Below are 22,848 nucleotides of genomic sequence, written 5' to 3'. Positions count from 1 at the left end.
AGGAAAGGGCTCGGGACCGGCAGGGGAAGTGATGTCAGTGGGGGGCGGGACCAAGTTTCAGAGCTCTCTTTTCGCTACTCAGCTTCCCCTGCAAATAGTAACTTACAAATAATAGTATAACGACGCTACAATTTCTAGAGGTGGCAGCGGATATAGAGTTGCAAATTCCTTTTATTTTTATTTTTTTGAGGGGATCCAAAAGCAAACGGCCCAGATGCTTAGAAATTCTGCCGTGAATTTTAATGGGTTCGATAACTTTTTTGTACGTTTTTAAACTGGTTTTTCTCTCTCACCCCGCCCAGCAGTGTATAAATTGTACTGGTTTTTCTCTCTCACCCCGCCCAGCAGTGTATAAATTTTATGAAATAAATGGACCACCTGCAAAACTCTTGTCTTGCAGCACAACCCTGTGCGTGTTTACTCTCTGCTCTTTTCAGTAAGGCTTACTCTCAGGGAAGCGTGTGAAGACTGCAACCCACAGATCACAATTCTAGCAAATGCTGGTTTTGCAGTTACATTACAGAACAATTTAAACAAAAGCTCACGACAGTACTCCAGAGTAAGCCCATTTAATACAGTGGGACTTCTGTGAACATACATAGGGCTGCACTGTAAACCTCCATTTGGAACATAATCCTGAGAGTTGAAAAGCGAATTCTTTATTGTTGGCTCAACTTCAGTTGTGCAGTATCTAATTTCATAGATGAAAATAGGAGCTTGCTTTCCCAACATCCTAATTCTAATGCATTGCTACAACCTCTTCTATATTACATTGCCTAAAGTTTTATACTATATATATATATATATATATATATATATATATATGCAGGTTTTGGTGTCCTCGGGTGTCTTCCCGTGTAAAAGTTGGGGTGTCTAGGCGACGTTTCGACGAGGTCTCACTCGTCATCTTCAGGCTGGTGCTTTCGGCTTCTTGTTACTGGAACAGAGCTCTGTTCCAGTAACAAGAAGCCGAAAGCACCAGCCTGAAGATGACGAGTGAGACCTCGTCGAAACGTCGCCTAGACACCCCAACTTTTACACGGGAAGACACCCGAGGACACCAAAACCTGCATTCCTGTACCCGTGAAAATCTACGAAAGCAAATATATATATATATATATATAGTATAAAACTTTATATAAAACTATATATATATAGCATTTAGAAGGCAGTCTCTCATTACCAGAGGCCTAGTGTGCTTCCTGGGGCAGAACATGGACAGGAAGATGAAGGCAAATCACTGCCCCACTTATAGGAGCAGATTCAGACCAGTGATCTATCTAGTTCAGGGGTCAGCAAACTTTTTCACTCAGGGGTCCGGTCCACTGTCCCTCAGACCTTGTGGGGGGCTGGACTATATTTTTTTGAGGGGAAATAATGAACGAATTCCTATGCCCCACAAATAACCCAGAGATGCATTTTAAATAAAAGGACACATTCTACTCATGTAGATTCCCGGACCATCTGTGGGCCGGATTTAGAAGGCGATTGCGCCGGATCTGGTCCCCGGGCCTTAGTTTGCCTGCCCATGATCATGGGTAGGCAAACTAAGGCCCGGGGGCCAGATCTGGCCCAATCACCTTCTAAATCCAGCATGTGGACGGTCCGGGAATTAGTGTGTTTTTACATGAGTAGAATGTGTCCTTTTATTTAAAATCCATCTCTGGGTTATTTTGGGGCCTGCCTGGTGTTTTTACATGAGTAGAATGTGTGCTTTTATTAAAATGCATCTCTGGGTTATTTGTGGGGCATAGGAATTCGTTCATCCCCCCCCAAAAAAATATAGTCCAGCCCCCCCCCCCCAAGGTCTGAGAGACAGTGGACTGCCCCCCTGCTGAAAATGTTTGCTGACGCCTGTTCTAGTTCAGTATTGTCTACACTGACTTGCAGCAGCCCATTTGGGGTTTCAGGCATGTCTCCCTCAGCCCTACCTTGAAATGCCAGGGATTGAGCCCAGGACCTTTTGCACTTAAAGCTCACTGAGCTATGTCCCTTCCCCAAAACTGCCTGAAACTGGTGCAACAATTGGGCCCGATGCCCTCATGCAATGGTGGCAGGGCCAGCTTTGAATTCTGTGGATGCTGAACCCCAACAGTGAGGCTTGGGTGGCTGCTGCAGGCAAGAATCCACCTAGTGGCACTTAGGCTTGCCTGCATGTTCAGTGGGTGAAAACTCCACATCAGTGTTAGGAAAACTGCATTGCTGGAGGCAGGCAGAGGCCAGCAGGGCTGAGCCCCACCAAATCAAGCACAGCCCACGATTCATGTATGGCACACATCAGGGATTGATAAAATTCTTGGTTTCGCTGCTTGTCTTAGATTGCCAAAATACGAGTGTTGTCAAGCAACTGGTGCTCTGCTAGTTACATTGTGCAGGCTTAATGTGGACAACACAAACACAGATTGCCGCTAGAGGTCAGTCTGCTTCCAGTTAACTGCTTGTATCTGCCCAATTAATTTTGGGGTTGAGAGGGAATAAGTGATTGTAACTACTGTGATTTTCAAAAGGTCAGCAGGGAAATTGAAATTAAAGTGAAGTGAAATTAAAGAGAATGGTGAAGTCGGACACCCCACTATTTCTTTAAAGTTGAATCCTACAAGATACAGATATTCTGAAGGGTTTTACTGAGGCATCTGGGCATGTTTGTTCTTCCAGATTTCATTCCACGGAGGGATTATATTAGAAAGGCTACCTTGTGACTCATTTCATACTGCTAAACTTCATATGGCTAAACATAAGGGGTTTTTTTGGGGGGGGGTCACTATCGTTGAGAACCCTGCTCACAAAGACAGATGACACCAAATGCTGCAGGTGGACGACTGCTTCATTTGCCAATTCTGGGTATTCTTTACCATCTGAAATCCAAAACTGGTACTGTTAGTTGCTGAAATTGCACTTTTAAGGTTGAGAGCTTAAGGAATGGTTCTGCAACTCGTATCTTAATTTCAGCGACCCTGTGTCCACAGTGGATGATGTTGTATAGAACCTGCTGCATGAATGTGAAAAGAAATCCTTTGTTTTCCTTGGAGGCAACAGAAGGTTGAATGAAAGTTTGCTTCCATTAAGCCCCCTGGGAAAGAACCATTTGTGCTGCAGAAAATAGCCAAACACTGTCGTTTGACACATTTCCAAAAGGCACGTCCCTAGGCTCATTCTATTAGTCCCTGAAATGTGATAAATACTTTAAGAACTTTGGAGCCAGCTAATTACAGCTAATTAGAAAAAGTAAATGACATTTGCTAACAGAAGAAAGTCCAGAAGCTCTCGCTGACAGCCAATTTCCCAAGCTAAGAACATATCAGCCCAATGTTCTCTCTCTCTCTTTCCAGCCGTAATTTGACCATCACCATCTGCAGAAGTAATAGAGAGAAAGGGTTGGCATCTGGGAACATAACAAATAATGAATGGAGAGGGGGAATATTTGGACATTAACAGGGATGGTGCATCAAGGGATGAATTAGGTTGTCTGTCAGCTGCAATCTTCAGATCGAGATCAGAGGACCTCTTAAGATCCATGACTTAAAATCAATTTTAATGAGTGTGATGTTGTTATGCTCCAAAGGCATTTGAAATTTAAGGTGGAACCTGAATATTTGTTGCACAGAAAGCCAAAACTCATAAGGAAGTATAATAGACTCTTTGGAACGCTACAACGCTTTAGGAAGAAGAATTAAAGCTTTCTTAGGCAGTATCTTGTTTTGTTCTAGACGACAGATGGAAGTAGCCTGAAGGGACCCAAGTAGAAACATCCCATTAGTCCCTAGACATTCAGTTCCAGTACTGTCTATTTGTGAAGCAAGTTTTAAATTACTTACTGCACTGAACAAAAAAGTTTGGGGAAGGCTGAAGCTCATGGCACCATATTACCTCATCTTCCTCACTTTTTCTTTTCCTTGGTTCTTCGTTCTGTTGTCCATTCCTCAGCTGTTCTGTTGTCCAAGCAGAAATTCTAACACAGCTTCCTCCAACCATTGTGCAGGCCAGAACTGATGGAAGTTGTAGTTCAAAATGTCTGGAGGGCACTGGGTTGGGGAAAGCTGTTTAGTCCTATCATTGTCCAAAGGAATACTTAGTCCTGAAAAGATTATACCTTTTCTACAAGATTTGCGAAGCACTTTGAAGTCAAACTTGCTTGGAACTATGCTGAACGCTTCTTGGGAGAAAAGCAATGAGAAACCTAGACAGCATCTTAAAAAGCAGAGACATCACCTTGCCAACAAAGGTCCGTATAGTTAAAGCTATGGTTTTCCCAGTAGTGATGTATGGAAGTGAGAGCTGCACCATAAAGAAGGCTGATCGCCGAAGAATTGATGCTTTTGAATTGTGGTGCTGGAGGAGACTCTTGAGAGTACAGTGGACTGCAAGAAGATCAAGCCTATCCATTCTCAAGGAAATCAGCCTTGAGTGCTCACTGGAAGGACAGATTGTGAAGCTGAGGCTCCAATACTTTGGCCATCTCATGAGAAGAGAAGACTCCATGGAAAAGACCCTGATGTTGGGAAAGATGGAGGGCACAAGGAGAAGGGGACGACAGAGGATGAGATGGTCAGACAGTGTTCTCAAAGCTACCAGCATGAGTTTGACCAAACTGCGGGAGGTAGTGGAAGACAGGAGTGCCTGGTGTGCTCTAGTCCATGGGGTCACGAAGAGTCAGACATGACTAAACGAGTAAACAGCAACAATGCTGAACAACGCCAAAATTAGTTCAGGCCTGTTGAACAGCCATGGAGCACTGCCAAGTTACAGACTGTGGATGTTGTCGCAGCCTGGCGATGTGAGCAAGAGGCTTGTAGTGGTGAAGCTGACTGCCTGCCCATCATGGCTGGTTAAATCTAGTAAGAGGTGCTTGACAGGATGGATCGAGGGAGTGGTTAATGCCTCACAATGGGAGGAAGTTATTCCTGCCACTTTGAAAAAGGCAATGATGCAGCCCCTCTTGAAGTGGTCCTCCCTAGAGGAAGCAGGTTATCCAAACCCATCAGAGTTTCAGTACCAAAACAGCCTTCGTCACCTTGATTGAAGACCTTCTTGCAAATCCTCCCCACTATCTGCTGTGTTTCAACTGAAAATCCTAGTGATTATATCTAACTTTGTTTTTCGTTTTCTATATGTACATATGCTTTCTTGGTTGAAAACTTTATAACAGAAATGTACAATAGATGTTATAGGCAAAATGAGAAATAAAAAATAAACAATTATTCATACTTGCTTTGTGTAAACATTTGTGATTAAATTATACAAGGATTACGATCTTCCCCTTGTGTTCCCAAATTAAATTCCTTAAATACACGCATAGACTTTCTCCATGTTATTTAACTTACTATCAATTTTATTTCATAAAATTATCCTAATTGCATGCTGAAGCTCAATCAAGGCCTGCCAAGGGACTGATCTTTTGACAATGTTCTTTTACATAGACTCTGTATGTATCCCACTCTCTGATAATTTTTTCATCCGTAACATCTCTTAGCCTTGCTGATAATCTCACCAGTTCAGTGTACTCTCTTATTTTGTTTTACCAGTCTGATTTAGATGGGATATCTTCTCCCTTCCAGCCTTTTGCGATTAGGATTCTGGCAGCAACCGTAACATACATAAAGACTCTCCTGAACTTTTTTGGGGATTTCATTACCCATAATTCCTAGCAGGAAGGCTTCAGGGTTATATCTAACTTTGCACCTCTATGTCTAAATTAGCATGGGGTCATGGAGAGGCAATGGGATCCTCCCTTACTTCTGCTGCTACTTTGGGCAAACTCTGGCTCATCCTCCACCCTGAGCTCAGTGGCGGCAGCACTGGCGGATGAAATCAGAAGCTTTCATAATTCCAGGACTATGGTTCTGATACTGAATCAGACTATTGGTCCCACTAGTTTAGTGTTGCCTACACTTTCTGGCGGACGCGGGTGGCGCTGTGGGTTAAACCACAGAGCCTAGGGTTTGCCGATCAGAAGGTCAGCGGTTCAAATCCCCGTGACGGGGTGAGCTCCCGTTGCTTGGTCCCTGCTCCTGCCAACCTAGCAGTTCGAAAGCACGTCAAAGTGCAAGTAGATAAATAGGTACCACTCCGGCGGGAAGGTAAACGGCATTTCTGTGCGCTGCTCTGGTTCTTCAGAAGCGGCTTAGTCATGCTGGCCACATGACCCGGAAGCTGTACACCGGCTCCCTTGGCCAATAAAGTGAGATGAACGCCGCAACCCCAGAGTCGGCCACGACTGGACCTAATGGTCAGGGGTCCCTTTACCTTTACACTTTCTGGCAGTGACTCTCCAGAGTTGCAGGCAGGGGACATTCCCAGCCCACCCCTACCCAGGGGTGCTGGGGATTGAACCTGAGATCTACCTTCCAATCAGATGCTCTGTCACTGTGCTACTCCCCTAAAGGGCCCAGAAAGCAGACGCCAGTCAAAGTCGTAGACAACGCTGGTCTAAATGGATAAACAGTCTGGCAAGTTGCAAGGCAGCTTCCTAGACTCTTAAAAAAAAAAAATTCACGAGGGCTAGATTCCACTCCAAGCCAAGCTTTGTTTTATAATCTAGTTCTTACTATTTTAAGATACTTGGGCAGTTACAGGAACAGGCTGTTAGTGTCCCTAGAGGAGAGGAGATGGGTTATTGTTAACATTCCTCCGTATTGCTTAAGGCCTCTCTTGTGAAAGAAAAAGCAGAACCGCCAGGCAAGCTTAGTCTCCAGAAGTTTTGAGACAGACAGACTGACGACGGCTCCTCCTGGTTCTAAATTGCCTTCTTCTCCCAGAGGAGGAATGTTTTCTTCGCTGCTAGTTGCCGTGTAGCTTGAGCGTTTCTCCCAACATGAAGGTAAGGCAATCATTGAGCCAATTTCTGTAGATGAAACCAAGTCTAATGCAAAATTCATTTACACAAGGCATATGGATGCAGAACTACCAGGATGTGGGGGGTGGGTGTCGATGGGGACATTGTGAGTTGCAATAATTGGAACCTTTAAATTCAGCCCTACGACTTTCACAGCTTCTTGCCTTTGAGTTCTGCCTGATTTGGATGCAATCCTAACCCCATTTGCCTGGGATTTAGCTCCCTTGCAGTCAATACAAGTTGCTTCTGAGTAGGCATGGTTAGGCTTATGCTGTTATACTTGGAAAATCAGTCCAAATGTGAGCCAAACGATAATCCGAGCCTCCCCTTCCTTCTTTTTAGGCCCTTGGGACATTCATTCTGATGGCAATTGTGGGCTCCTTTCCTGCTTTTTCAAGGTGAGAGGTTATTTGGTACTTTGAAAAGGGATGAGCATATATATTCAGCATGTATTTTCCCCTGTTCAGCGGTAGGGCTTGAGTAGCTAGTATAAGTTTAGGATTGAGGATGATCTTTCCTTCTTCTTATCTAGGTTGGGCTCTCTGGTAGGGCTCCTGTGCATTTAACAGCTGCACGATAGGCAGGAATTCAGCTGGTAAACAGGTAGACAAAGGCTATTGCAAGGGAGGGGGTGGAATCACAAACTGAATTCCTGCTTTTTATGCAATTGTGGAAGTCCTGGACATTGACGGCTGCACAAAAATCAGAAATTCAAACCTGTGATTTCCACCACCCTGCAGGAGCTCTATGGGAAAAAAGAACCCCATAGCTATTGCATGTGCAATCTCCATATGAGATTTTTCATATTACGATAAAATCATAGAACCATAGAGTTGGACGAGACCTTGGAGACCATATCTTCTCACTCCAGCATCCCTAACAGATCACATCCACACCTATACCACTTTAGCAGTCATGGCTCCCTCCAAATAATCCTGGGAACAATAGCTTTTAAGGGTGCTGAGAGTTGTTAGGAGACCTACAATTCCCTGCAAACAAACCACCGTTCCCAAGATTATTTGGCGGAAGCTGTGGCTGTAAAAGCAGTACAAGTGGTACCACTTCAGTTTCTTCAGAGTAAACATGCTTTGGTACTCGCTGCACATTTCCCAGTGCCAGGAAGCGCTGCTGTACTTTTGTAAAACCAATTGCTGGTGAAGCTGCAGCAACCACGGGCTGCTCCAAACTTCCATATGATCTGCTACATAAAAAGCATGGCCTTGTGCAGTAACAGAAAGGGGAAGAGCTGTGGCCAGGCAAGCAGAGAACTGGAGCAGCCCAGCAGCAAGGGAAGAAGAACAAATGGCTTTTCTCAATACAGTCTTATAGTGAGGATAGCAATCTTCCTGCACCTCCATCAATTCTCTGTTGTCCGTAGGACGTTCTCCTCCAAATCACTGCCTTCCCACACTTTCTCCTATATCAGTCTGGATTTTCTCTTACCAGGGATACTCCAAAAGGAGAGGGAATGAGAAAATCTGGATTGAGGAAGGAGAAAGTGTGGGAAGGCAGTGATTTGGAGAACGTCCTACAGACAAGGAAGAATTGATGGACGCACAGGAAGCTTACTATTGGCATCATATGACCATATGCATGAGCCCCTCATCAGCAAGATGTACAGCCTAATAATAATAATAATTTATACCCCGCCCATCTGGCTGGGTTTCCCCAGCCATTCTGGGTGGCTTCCAACAAACTATTAAAATACAATAGTCTATTAAACATTAAAAGCTTCCCTAAACAGGGCTGCCTTCAGATGTCTTCTAAAAGTCTGGTAGTTGTTTTTCTCTTTGACATCTGGTGGGAGGGCGTTCCACAGGGCGGGTGCCACTACCGAGAAGGCTCTCTGCCTGGTTCCCTGTAACTTGGCTTCTCACAGCGAGGGAACCACCAGAAGGCCCTCAGCGCTGGACCTCAGTGTCTGGGCTGAATGATGGGGGTGGAGACCCTCCTTTAGGTATACTGGACCGAGGCCATTTAGGGCTTTAAAGGTCAGCACCAACACTTTGAATTGTGCTCGGAAACGTACTGGGAGCCAGTGTAGGTCTTTCAAGATCGGTGTTACATGGTCTCGGCAGCCGCTCCCAGTCACCAGTCTAGCTGCCGCGTTCTGGATTAGTTGTAGTTTCCGGGTCACCTTCAAAGGTAGCCCCATATAGAGTGCATTGCAGTAGTCCAAGCAAGAGATAACTAGAGCATGCACCACTCTGGCAAGACAGTCTGCGGGCAGGTAGGGTCTCAGTCTGCGTACCAGATGGAGCTGATAAACAGCTGCCCTGGACACAGAATTGACCTGCACCTCCATGGACAGCTGTGAGTCCAGAATGACTCCCAGGCTGCACACCTGGTCCTTCAGGGGCACAGTTAGCCCATTCAGGAATCTTAACCACATTTACTCAGAATTTTCTCCCAAGGAAATGTTCATAGGGCAGTAGCAGCACAGGGTTGCAGCCAATGCTAATCCTGCTCAGAGTAGTCCCACTGATGTTAATGGACATGATTAACTTAGGTTTGTTACCTGGATCTGCTCTGAGCAGGACTGACTATAACTCATAGTTTATATAGGGACTAGGTTGGAAGGAGCAGTGCTGAGCAGGATGATTGAGATGCAGGCCATCCACTAACTCTGGGATTCCTTGAGATTACTTTGTTATGGAGGAAATCAACAACATTTCAAAACAGACAGCTACAAGATCAAATGGGAATCTTTCCGAGACCTTCCCACAGATGCCTGTGATTGAATCTGGGATCTTCTGCATGTTCTTTACCATTGGCCTATGGTCCTTCTCCCAACGTTGAAACCTTGACAGTATTTTTCTTTCTCCCCATATAAAATCCAACAGGGCTTCTCCAGTCGATTGCAGCTGGAATCCATTTGGTCCTTGGTCAGAATGTGATGGCTGCACTAAGACTCAGGTACAGTATTATAAATGTGTGCCATTTGTATGCTACTCAGGTAGTAATATAATAACAACAACAACAATCTTGTTGCCATTATTTTGTTACCCAATATTTTGAGGATCATATGTTTATTAATAATCATGAATTAATTGGATTATAGAGGTAATTTGTTGATTTTAAGTGATGGTTATGGATGAAGATCTAGGACAGGAATGGGCAGACTTGTGTGATGCACTTAGTTCTTTTATTAATACTCCAGTATCCACCAACCAGAACCAGGTGCAAATAGCATATATTTAAATTTTAATGACACATATACACACATGGTGCTTTGAAGTACATTCTGAACCCTAGGGGATATATTTTCAGCACCAGAATAGAACTCAGCTTAACCCTTTCATGGGAAATCCTTTTAACTTTCCTTCATTTCAGCAGTCTAACGGAGATGGGAAAATCATTTTGTTATTACTGTTAAACGACTAAAAAATTGGAAACCCTGGCCAATCTATTGCAGATCTCCCACAGATCTACCAGTAGATTGCCCACTCTTGGTCTAGGGCACAGTCGTTTGGGAAGTTCTCCTGCTCAAGTGCCTTGGAATGGGAACTGCACAGCAACACTGCTGAGCTTCTGCGCAGCCTGTTATTTCAAAAGGGTTTTCACAGGAGAACTTCCCAGAGGATCGTGCCCTAGATATGGGTTCCCAAACTGTGGTCTTCAGACCAGCAGGTGACTGTGGTGTATCTGTGGATTTGTGGTTGAAGATGGGAGATGGTATATCCATCATATTAAATTGGTGTTTGATTGTATTTTTGTTGTTTCTTTTATTTCTTATATTGTATTTCATGGCAATATGAATCCCACAATTATACCTTAAGTTGCAATACAATGAAATGCAATATATTCTGCTCTGGTCAGACCTCACCTGGAGTACTGTGTATTCTGCTCTGGTCAGACCTCACCTGGAGTACTGTGTCCAATTCTGGGCACCACAGTTCAAGAAGGACACTGACTAACTGTAACGTGTCCAGAGGAGGGCAACCAAAATGGTCAAAGGCCTGGAAACGATGCCTTATGAGGAACGGCTAAGGGAGCTGGGCATGTTTAGCCTGGAGAAGAGGAGGTTAAGGGGTGATATGATAGCCATGTTCAAATATATAAAAGGATGTCATATAGAGGAGGGAGAAAGGTTGTTTTCTGCTGCTCCAGAGAAGCGGACACGGAGCAATGGATCCAAACTACAAGAAAGAAGATTCCACCTAAACATTAGGAAGAACTTCCTGACAGTAAGAGCTGTTTGACAGTGGAATTTGCTGCCAAGGAGTGTGGTGGAGTCTCCTTCTTTGGAGGTCTTTAAGCAGAGGCTTGACAACCATATGTCAGGAGTGCTCTGATGGTGTTTCCTGCTTGGCAGTGGGTTGGACTTGATGGCCCTTGTGGTCTATTCCAACTCTATGATTCTATATAACGGGGGGGGCGGGACCCCAATAAAAATACACTTAGTATCGTACTAGCACAACACATTAAAATTGCTACATTGGGCAGAGAAACCATTACAAGGTCCAGCAAGAAGACACTCTGCCATTTGCAAGTGGTCTGTGAAGAGAACGTTTGGGAACTGCTGCCCTAGATCTTCATCATTGCTTAAAGTCATCTTAGCCAAACACTACAGTTGCATCCAGAAGTCCTGTTTATGAACATTTATTCATTTATTTTAACTTGGAAAGGTTAAATGATGCTGGCTATTTCAACATTCACTCTGATTTGTTTGTGGGAAGATTAGACAACATTGTGTGAAGGATAGCTCAGTTGTCAGAGCATGAGACTCTTTAATCTCAGGGTCGTGGATCCGAACCCCATGTTGGGCAAAGAGATTCCTGCATCGCAGGGGGTTGGATTTGATGGCGCTTGTGGCCTCTTCCAGATCTATGATGCTGTGATTGTGGCAGAGCAAGTGTTATCCCACGCTTTCCAGTGTATCTTTCCCTACAAGGCATCTCTAACTGTGCAAAGTTAATTTGCCAGTACAGTGGTACCTCGGTTTTCAAACACCTCCGTAGTCGAACATTTTGGAACTCAAACGCCAAAAACCCGGGAGTAAATGCCTCAGTTTTCGAACGCGCCTCAGAAGTCGAACAGGAAATGCAGCTTCCATTTTGAGTTCTCCATATTGAGGCTTCCATTTTGAGGCTTCCGCTTTCAGTTTTCGGTTTTCAAACGTTTCAGAACTCGAAGGGACTTCTGGAACGGATTACGTTCAAAAACTGAGGTAGTCCTGTATATAATTGAATCCCACCTGAAACACCCTATACAGTGGTACCTCAGGTTAAGTACTTAATTCGTTCCGGACGTCCGGACTTAACCTGAAACTGTTCTTAACCTGAAGCACCACTTTAGCTAATGGGGCCTCCCACTGCTGCTGCGCCACTGGAGCACGATTTCTGTTCTCATCCTGAAGCAAAGTTCTTAACCTGAAGCACTATTTCTGGGTTAGTGGAGTCTGTAACCTGAAGCGTATGTAACCCGAGGTACCACTGTATTTCACACCTCAATCTTATTTATCTTTACTCATAAGTAAATCCTACTGAGTTAAGTGGGACCACATGTGCATAGGATTGCTGCCTCACAGGGCAATCCTATGCGTGCCTATGCAGGCACAAGTCCCATTGTGCTCAATGGTGCTTACTCCCAAGGTATAGGATTGCAACTTCAGCTAGCTAAACTACACTACTTTAGCTTTCCTATATTGATTAATTTCCTCGCATCTGAGTTCTCTAGCAGAGGATATATAAATCCAGGAACAGACAGCCTATAAACCAAACCGCTGTTTTTCATTTGCTGCTGATGTGGCCAAATAGAACTGCCTGTTTTCCCCACAACAATAACTCTCAAATTAAAATGCAAATTATTTCCGTGTTTATATTCTTCGCTGATTACTTTTACAAGATTCATTGCCTGAGTAGCTGAAATGTTTCTCTATTAGGGCAGCGCCAGTGAACAATCCAAGTTTTCTTACCAGATTATTAGTTAATTTTCTCTTTAAGCAAACTTCCACACCATAAATGGTGAACATGTGGTCTAGCAATACAGAGTTTTTGGCCTTCAGTAACCAACGCAGGGAAACCTAATAAGGTTTTCTGCTTGAGTGACAATTTGAAACTGGGTCTATCGTATCCAAATACAACACTTTTGAATATGCGGCAGTATAAACACACATGGGTACGGTTGCCAGCTTTTAAACCAGGTCCTACTCCTACGCCTTATAACAGCAGCTTGTTCTGCAGACAGGTGCACATGTGATGTTGCCAGTGACGCAATTAGGACTGCACTTTGGGGATGAAGTTCATGACCCTACATCTGACCACTGAGAGCGGCAGATGATAGAAATAGAGGCAAAAAGGCCCAGCATTGACCTACCTGCCTCCACAGGAAATTTGTGACATTCCCCTTTCTTTGAAGGGCACAAATTCAGAGCTAACATATCATCTGCCTTGCCCCTGAGAGCACCACCAGAACCTACCTTCTTGCCTAAAGGATTGTTTTTGGATTTAGATTCGCAGACGGACCGTAGCAGTTTATGGGCAGTTTGGAGGACAGCCATGTCCAGGAAGTTCCTTTGAATCCCGTCCTTGTGTTCCCACGAGAGGGTGTCCAACAGAAGATGGATGTGGCAATCGTTTTAGATGTTCATCGGGTACGTTGCTTCAGGAATCCAACTGACCTGTTCATTGTCCTTTCCAACTCTATAATTCTATTATTCTATGACTGTTCCACAGCAGAATCTGATAGGACCAAAAAGGGGGAGATATGGGAATGCAATTTCGTTGTCCCCGAGAGGGGGCAATGACAATAAAGATATTATTATTATTATTATTATTATCAATTGTAACTCTTTACAGCGGTACCTCGCAAGACGAATGCCTCGCAAGACGGAAAACTCACAAGACGAAAGGGTTTTTGGTTTTTTGAGCTGCTTCGCAAGACGAATTTCCCTGTGGGCTTGCTTCGCAAGACGGAAACGTCTTGCAAGTTTGTTTCCTTTTTCTTAAAACCGTTAATACAGTTGTGACTTGACTTTGAGGAGCAACTCATAGCATGCGGTGTGGTAGCCTTTTTTGAGGTTTTTGAAGACTTTGGTGATTTTTGAAGCTTTTCCAAAACTTTTCCGAAACCGTGCTTCGCAAGACGAAAAAAATCGCAAGATGAAAAAACTCGCCAAACGAATTAATTTCGTCTTGCGAGGCACCACTGTATTATGATTTTTACTATTCATATACACACAGAGAGAGAGAGAGTTCTTTATGCAGGGTCTCTAGAGGGACTCACAGTAAGTGACTTATACACTGGTAAATAACAGAACTCTCAGGCATCAGGTAACGGCACATAAATATTGTTGCCTGCACCCCAATCTCTGAGCTTTGAGAGACCCCAGGAGTTCCAGTGCTTACCCAGGGTACAGTTTCCTTGGAAGGAAGGTTAATGGAGACTTGATGTCTTTAGGATATATGGTTTTATTTACACATATATACAACCTGAGGTTTCCAGAAAGCCCCTAAAGGGCCTGCCAAGGAGATTTGTGCCTTGTCACAAAGGACAAATAACTAACCCAAAAACTTGATGGGAGGTGGGGGCTGGCTTTCAGTTCCAAATACCAAACCAAAGCAACCCATTTCACAGAAAGAAAATTCCAAGACGCTTGGAGAAACATTTCCATCCACAAAGCCACAAAAAAATGGCAAAAATCTGCTGATCCATTCCCAAACATAAAACAAAAAGGAAAGAAAGAGGACATTTGAAGGCTGAAGCTTTGCTTTCCACTCAGCCCAGCATTGTCAAAGAAAAGGAAAACCCAACAAAATGTAAAATAAAGGAAAGAAAGAAAACCAGGAGAGGACAGGGGCCTCCATAAGTACCAAGTGAGTTATTTTGTGGCATTGTGGTAGGTGATCCATGTGAGAGCCATGTAGGGTCCCCACCTTTCCATGATGGAGGAGGAGTCTCAGAGGAATCAGTTCTGTTCTCTAGGTGGGTGCAAGAGTTTCTTCATCATTCCTATGTTACCTGTCTTTATGGCCATAGGGCAGTGCATTAGCAAATCCTTGGTGTGCAATGGAGATCACGACTGTGAGGAAGATGGCGCTGATGAGGACCGATGCGATGAGATCAAGACGGTGTGTGAAAATACCAAGCCACCTTTGAAGCCACCTCCTAATGTAGAGCTTACAGGAGCAGGGTGTGTTCTTTGTCGTTCTTATTCATTTTGATGGTTATCTATGAGTCACAACAACATTTAGCTTCTATATAGGGCGAAGCGTTTATGTAGTTTCAGGTCTTCAAAGCATTTCGCATCAATTGTCTTGTGGCCATATGAAGCGAGAAGGTTATCTTTTCATGAGCATTGTAGCTACTTCTCAGACAGGCCATTTGGCATCTGTTTTGGGAGGTCCTTAGGGAGGGAATTGCTCTTAAGGGGCCCTCCTCCCAGAGCACAAAGACCATTTCTTTCTTGCCATTGTTGTTGCTACTGCCCATTTCCCTGTCTCTCCCACTGAGCCTTACCTTCCTTGCCCTCCTCAAAAAGAGAACAAGGCACCTGGGCCGTCTTTAGCATATGCGCCGCCAGGGTGCAAAGATGTTGCAGGTGGGTGAGGTATACTCTAGCACCTCCCTACAATGGCTCATAGGAACGGTCACAATGAACTACTGCTGCTATTCCTTAGCTCTCGGTGGATTTACCAGAACTTCAGCATAAATGGCAGGTGATTATTTCAAAGCAAATAAATTACAGGCTTTATGTGTCCCCGTGGCCTTGTTGGTGACCTCAATTCTGGCTGAACACAAGAGGAGAAAAAAGATGCGAGGAGATTGACCATTGTTGTTTGTCAAGTTGCATTAATTTTACCTGGAAATGTAACATAGCAGGGGCAGTTGCCATAGAGATAAAATGCATTAGAATTATCAGGTGCTTGCTCTTTTCTGTTGACACACTCCAGGGGAAACATTTTGTTTTATTTTCCCTGATGTAACTTGCAATGGCAGGGATTTGCATCGTAGCTCTGCCAGTACAAAATCTCATTACAGAGTGCCCTGTTCTTTGCATAATTTAGTTTTGGAAGTAGTCTGCTGATGTATGCTAACATTTAGTTAACAACTGATGTTTCTAAATCCTGTGAACTTTGCAATCTGTGTCCTGACTCTGATTGGTTGCAGCTTTGACGCTCTTACGGGTGAGAGCAGAGGTGGAGTCATCCATACTAAGAGCTTTGGCGGCCAATGCAGAAAAGTGTTCAGTGGAGACCAAAGAGAATATTATCGGCTGAGTGACAGTGTCCTTGCTTACACATTCCAGGTGTGTTCGATTGCTTGTCTTTCAGTCACAGTATCATCTGAGGATAGGAACAGAAGCAGCCCACTGGCTGGGGGGGGGCAGAACTTTAGCATCCTGGCAGCTGGGTCTCTGTTGCCTATCAGGCAAGGCGAAGAGTTTGGTGCAGTGCAAACACACTGGCAAGAGAGCTGGATTGGCTCGGCTGTTGCATTTGCACCTTGTTGAACTACTTCCGCTATGTTCCTCCCGACGACCAGTATGGAAGCTAGTGTAGTGGTTTTGTCCCACACTGCAAACTGCTTCTAGACAGGAACATAAGAAGCTGCCCTATATTGAGCCAGCCCGTTGGCTCATCTAGTTCTCTTTGTTCTACACGGACTGGCAGCTGCTGTCCATGATTTCAAGCAGGGCTCTACATGAACATGCTGACACCTGAATCTGGGACCTTCTGCATGCAAGCAAATTCCCTACCACTAGTATACAGTCTTTTTCATGGGTGGCTCAGTCTGCTTCCAGTCAGAGTCCATTTTTCATGTGTTCATTCACAAGTCTATGCCAGTTCTTTTTCTCAATTTAAAAACGACCGAAAAACTTAAAATATACTCATCACATTGTTTTTTTTATCATGGATTCTGTTTTTTGTTTTTTTATGCTGTGAATCGCCCTAAGATCTACGGGTATTGGGTGGTATACAAATAATAATCATAATAATAATAGGTATACAAATATAAATGTTTTATCTCAATGCACACATTTTTAAAAGCACTTAAGCTGAGAACTGTATTGCAATGTAGAATGTGTGAAACCCATAGCATAATTATTTTATGAACCAGTGATTAGTCCAGGTGATGTGAATTAGGTTGGTTTGCTTAAAAATACAAGCTGAACAACGTTTTTTTAAAATGCAAAGGTGTGTTGCGGGAAGCAAGAATGTACATTATCTTTAGGGTTCAGGTTCAGCTATACTGCATGGACACAGCATTTGTCCACACTTTCTAGGCAGAGGTCCACAAATGCTCCGTCTCCGAGTGGTTTTTTAACCTTGGCTTTCCCCACTAAAACCCACTCTTTAAAGCTGAATCGGAGCAGTCAATTTGGGTTTTCCGTGGATGGATGTTTACTCCAATTGAGCTTTAAAGAGCGGTTTTTGTGGAGAAAGCTCCAGAGCAAAGAGAGGGGCTTGGAGACAGAGCTTTAAATTGCCTGGAAGGAACAGAGGAAAGGCAACTCTGAAGAACCTGCGGTACATCACAATAACTTTAAAGAGAAAGCATGTATCTGGCAGTCACGACAGAATTGCTGGTGCGGGGGACAGGTGCTTTATAATACACTAAATTTTGTGTAGTTTGTGGATTTTTAGGTTTAATGTTTCACACACAATTTTGGGTGGCATGAGTTAAATTTGTACCTTTCCTCAAGAAAATAGCTAGCATGGAGGTACCTAATGACTGGGCTGAGAAACAATATAATTGCCAATATTTTATTTATTTCCAGAGAATTTTATATATAGATACCTTTTGCTTCTTTTTAATAGGTGACCATTCAGAATGACTTCAGCGCTGAATTTTACAACAGTTCCTGGGCTTATAGAAAACACACAGAGAGGCTTGCAACTGGAAAACATTACCGCCGGGAAGAAAAAAATACAATTGAAAATAGCCGTTCAAAGGTACCCAGTGTTCTGCGTAATTTCTTGCAAGCAATTTCCCCAAATTTAATGCATTTTTAATGTTATTTTCACTATTTGTGTGCTTTAATACAGAGTGTCTATTAATATACACAGTTATGCATGCATATCGTAAGTTGGAAACGTGCAAAATTTAAAGGATCGCTGTGCTTTGATTTGCGTTCTGTTTTGCACATCAAATTCACGTCAAAATGTGAATAGAACTGAATTTCTTCCCCATCCCTCACCATCCATTACTGCAGTGGTTTTCAACCAGGGGGCCGTGGCACCCAAGGGTGCCTTGAATGATGGTCAGGGATGCTGTGGACAACACTGGCCCTCTTTCCTTCCCTCCCTCCGCTGATGCCCTCTTGCATCTCTGCCTCTCAAAGGCTTGCACAGCTGTTTGTTGCAGCAGCCCTGGCTACAGACTCCACAGTAAATGGTGCCTCTGGGGCTGGCCAGGGGGTGCTGGTTGCCAGGAGCTGAGGCAGCCTCGGGGCAGGTGGAGCAGCTCAGAGACTCAGAGACCCAAGCAGAGCAGAGAGGAGAGGAGGCTGAGGAAACATTCCACAAGGGAGGGTGTTCGAAAAGAGTGAGAGGCTGCCAGCTCTGCAGGCAAGGGGTGATGTAACAGAGCTCCTGAACCCCACAGGGGTACTGCAGAAATAATGTAGTTGCTCAAGGGAGCTGTGGACCCAAAAAGGTTGAAAACCTCTGCATTACTGGATCGGGGAGTTTGAAATTTCAGTATTTCCCTGTTTGCTGAACTCTGACACCAAATAGCTAACCAGCATGTGGAATTCAGCAGTTAACAAAGAATTCTTTATCCAGGAGATATCAGCTGTAAATTGCTCTTTTTTATAAACATTTTCCTACTATTGTAAAACAACTGCCTGAGTTCTATATATTTTTTGCTTTCCTAGAGTAATCTGCTCATGGTTATCGAAAACAGTGTGGAAGTTGCTCAGTTCATCAACAAACAGCCGGAACTTCTAAATCTTGCTGAGCCCTTCTGGAAAGAGCTTGCTAACCTCCCCACCTTCTATGAATATAATGCCTACCAAAGGCTGATTGAACGTTTCGGAACACATTTCTTGCACTCTGGATCTTTGGGAGGACATTACAAAGTTCTGTTTCATGTTGCTTCAGACAGTGCAAAAGCACAAGGTAGTGTACCGGTGCACTCATTCCCAAATAGTAAAGGTGTGAGGTAAAGGTAAAGGGACCCCTGACCATTAGGTCCAGTCGCAGACAATTCTGGGGTTGTGGCACTCATCTCGCTTAACTGGCCGAGGGAGCCGGCATACAGCTTCTGGGTCATGTGGCCAGCATGACTAAACTGCTTCTGGTGAAGCCAGAGCAGCGCACGGAAACGCCGTTTACCTTCCCGCCGCAGCGGTACCTATTTATCTACTTGCACTTATGACGTGCTTTCGAACTGCTAGGTGGGCAGGAGCAGGGGCCAAGCAACGGGAGCTCACCCCGTCACAGGGATTCGAACCGCCAACCTTCTGATCGGCAAGCCCTAGGCTCTGTGGTTTAGACCACAGCGCCAACTGCAGTATAAAGGAGTGAGTTTGGGAATAAAATGCATTCTATTCTTGCATGCAAGCAGCAGAGAAACCCCAAAACATTATTCTCTGTTTATATGAAATGCGGAGGAGCCCTTAACCTAGTAAGCAAGAGTAGAATCTAGTTCTAGACTGTCGCTGTTTTGCTGGTGGGATACAATGGTGTAAGGTAAAGGGGACCCCTGACCATTAGATCCAGTCGTGACCCACTCTGGAGTTGTGGTGCTCATCTTGCTTTATTGGCCAAGGGAGCCGGCGTACAGCTTCCGGGTCATGTGGCCAGCATGACTAAGCCACTTCTGGCGAACCAGAGCAGCGCACGGAACTGCCGTTTACCTTCCCGCCGGAGCGGTACCTATTTATCTACTTGCACTTTGACATGCTTTCAAACTGCTAGGTGGGCAGGAGCAGGGACCTAGCAACGGGAGCTCACCCCCGTCGAATCCTCGTCACGGGGATTCGGACCGCCGACGTTCTGATCAGCAAGTCCTAGGCTCTGTGGTTTAACCCACAGCGGTGTATCAGCCATTAAATTCACTCTCTGTTTTCCCACTCCCTCCCACCCCCAGAGGACCCTCAGAATGCGACTATACTCTTACTACTGGTTGGAGTTGTTGCTACAAGAGCTCAGACCCCCTTTAAATCACTGGAGTCCTTGGCATTGATCCTGTTTCTTACCCCTATTAGCTGTATGATCCACAGATCTCCTGTTACAGGCCGCCACTGGTATATCCAAACCTGTTTTTCTCCTCCCACCTTCCTTTGGATGCTGCTGTCACTCACCATTTTTACCTGATTTCCTCTCCCTCTTCCAGAGTCTGGGATACTTACCTCTTTTGTTAGCCTTCCTCCCCCAAGATGGTAAAAGATTCATGCAGCTAGCCTATGTAGGTTGTGACACTACCCATCTAAATGGCTATTCATCTGCCTCTTCATCTACAAATATAGGTGATGTCAGCATCTTCATCTCTGCTTGCCAGCTGATTCCTGGCAAGTTGTGCCTGGCCTTGATGGAACCAGAGACTGGAGTCACCTGTTGATGGTTCCTTTACAGTTCTGTTTGAGACCTTAAAAAAATGTGTAGGCTGCCTTGAAGCCTTTCGCTGAGGCAGAAAGGTGGGGTGCAGCTCTTAATAAACAAGCAAATCAGGAAATAAATCCATCTTGCTTAAGAAGTTCCAAGCTACCTTGGGACCCAGTTCTGTGGGACATTTTCCTGCACATTGAAAATTATTGCATCGATCGTTCATTTATCATCAAGGTTAATGCCCATTTCTTGGCCTAGGTTTGAGCATGCTGGACATGCGCAAATGCACTTCATCAGGCTGGAATTTTCTGTTCGTAAAGAAGAAGAAAACAGAATGCAACAAACTAGATCAACTGCTGAAACAATCTTCAGGTAAATAGTTGTGTGTGTGTTCTTGGAGAGGCTTCCTGATCAATAGCAGTCGTCCGGCTTAACCGATTGGAATGTTTCACTAAAGCAAACAGGAGCCGGCCGGTCCTACTGTATTCAGCTTCGCAGCTCCCTTGTCTCCAAGGGCACAAAGAGGCAGAGCAAAGAGCACACGGGGGCCCTTCTCTGAAGGAGTTTAAGACTGCTGGGGAAACAGGTGGATGAGGAGGAGATGCAGGGGGAAGTGTGAGGCTCTGGCAACTGCTTAACCGAGGCCAGTCTTGCCGTACGTTTCTCTGTTTGTATTCTGTTTCATTGAGCAAAAAATCAACTTGACTGCTTGTCTCTGAGTCTCTGTGCTGACCTGCAGCTGAACCAGCCCTGACCCAATGATGGCCCCCAACCTGGTGTCAGGAGTTCAGCCTACACTCGAGTACGACCCTGGTAGAGACACATGCTTGACTGGCATGTTCCCTCCCTCCTGATCGATCGTTCGGGAGCTTCATAAGCTTTCTTCAGCCCAAACATCACAGCGACCAATGCCAACCGACACCGGCACACTTAGGGATCCACAGAGTTTGCGCAGTTGCATAACAGAACCCCAGCAACTCAGCATTTTGGCTAATCTACTTTATTTACATATAAACACACACAGAGCACTGCAACATGGTTCCCTCTCTCTCTAGCATCAGACAGCAAAGAGAGAGAAAACAAAGGACAATAGTCCCACTTCACGGAACGCAGTAACACAAACATCCTGTCTCCGTCACTTCCCACTCTGTGGAGTCAAAACATAATAATAATAATAATAATAATAATAATAATAATAATAATAATTTATTATTTGTACCCCTCCCATCTGGCTGGGTTTCCCCAGCCACTCTGGGCGGCTTCCAACAAAGATGAAAAATAAACTAAAATGTCACATATTAAAAACTTCCCTGAACAGGGCTGCCTTCAGATGTCTTCTGAATGTCAGGTAGTTGTTTATCGCTTTGACATCTGATGGGAGGACGTTCCACAGGGCGGGCGCCACTACCGAGAAGGCCCTCTGCCTGGTTCCCTGTAACTTGGCCTCTCGCAGTGAGGGAACCGCCAGAAGGCCCTCGGAACTGGACCTCAGTGTCCGGGCAGAATGATGGGGGAGGAGACGCTCCTTCAGATATTCTGGACCGAGGCCATTTAGGGCTTTAAAGGTCAACACCAACACTTTGAATTGTGCTCGGAAACGTACTGGGAGCCAATACGTACTCGGAAACGTACTGGGAGCCATATACTGTCATGTGATAGACAAAAATCCCATGACTGCAATCATGGAGCAGGAATTCTGACACTTGGATGGCTTTACAAGGAGAGTTAGAAACATTCATGGAGATGGCTGTGCTCTGCCTCCAAGGTGAGAGGCAGCCATGCTTCTGAATATCAGGTGCCACATTAGGGAAGAGGGCTCTTGCGCTTGAGTCTTGCTTGTAGGTTTTCTATAAACCTCTCATTGGCCACTGTGAGAATAGGTTGCTTGACTAGATCAGCCACTGGTCTGATCCAGAAGGCTCTTCTTTTATGTTCTTATACTATACAGTCGTATGTTGGAAGTCGAACGGAATCCGTTCCGGAAGTCCATCCGACTTCCAAAACATTTGGAAACCAAAGCTCGGCTTCTGATTGGCTGCAGGAAACTCCTGCAGCCAATCGGAAGCCCCGTCGGAGTTTGGGTTCCAAAGAACATTCGCAAACTGGAACACTCACTTCTGGGTTTGCAGCTTTTTGGAGCCAAAACATCAGAGTACCAAGGCGTTCAGGATCTAAGGTACAACTGTACTTAATTTATATGTTCTTAAGTCCATTTAGATGTCAGTTGTACGTGCCACGACACAACTGTTTGACAATATAAAACGCTTGTTTTTAAAACGCTGTGCTCTTTTCGTGCTTCCAGGTACCAGAAGCAATCAGATTCGAGCTGACCCGTTAGTAGAGGGAGGAAGTCCCGGAGCTGTAGCTGGGCTAAGCTACATGGACATAAATGATCCTGTGGCAAATACGCAACGGTACTCCTTCTGGGCTAGATCGGTGTCCTATTCTCCTAGAGTCATTAAGCAAAAGGTAAAACTCTGATTTGTGTGATTTATTTTTTTTATCAGATGAATCATTCTC

General features: G+C 44.7%; 1 protein-coding gene across 1 annotated transcript in view; it reads left to right on the top strand.

Annotated features, from left to right (window-relative positions):
* The first annotated feature begins 6,599 nt into the window (after positions 1–6,599).
* The window catches only part of C7 (complement C7), a 33,848-nt gene continuing 17,599 nt past the window's right edge, over positions 6,600–22,848 (top strand). Inside the window, exons 1-10 of the mRNA XM_077936406.1 lie at positions 6,600–6,817; positions 7,175–7,230; positions 9,676–9,748; positions 13,286–13,427; positions 14,813–14,966; positions 15,944–16,082; positions 17,596–17,730; positions 18,654–18,897; positions 20,587–20,700; positions 22,631–22,797. Coding sequence (XP_077792532.1) covers positions 6,812–6,817; positions 7,175–7,230; positions 9,676–9,748; positions 13,286–13,427; positions 14,813–14,966; positions 15,944–16,082; positions 17,596–17,730; positions 18,654–18,897; positions 20,587–20,700; positions 22,631–22,797 — 1,230 coding nt within the window. The 5' untranslated portion in view covers positions 6,600–6,811. The remainder of the gene's footprint in view (positions 6,818–7,174; positions 7,231–9,675; positions 9,749–13,285; positions 13,428–14,812; positions 14,967–15,943; positions 16,083–17,595; positions 17,731–18,653; positions 18,898–20,586; positions 20,701–22,630; positions 22,798–22,848) is intronic.

The sequence above is a fragment of the Podarcis muralis genome, chromosome 11 (assembly GCF_964188315.1).
Source record: "Podarcis muralis chromosome 11, rPodMur119.hap1.1, whole genome shotgun sequence".
Lineage (NCBI taxonomy): Eukaryota > Metazoa > Chordata > Lepidosauria > Squamata > Lacertidae > Podarcis > Podarcis muralis.
Note: the sequence above shows the minus strand (reverse complement) of the source record. Positions and strands in the feature narration are given on the sequence as shown.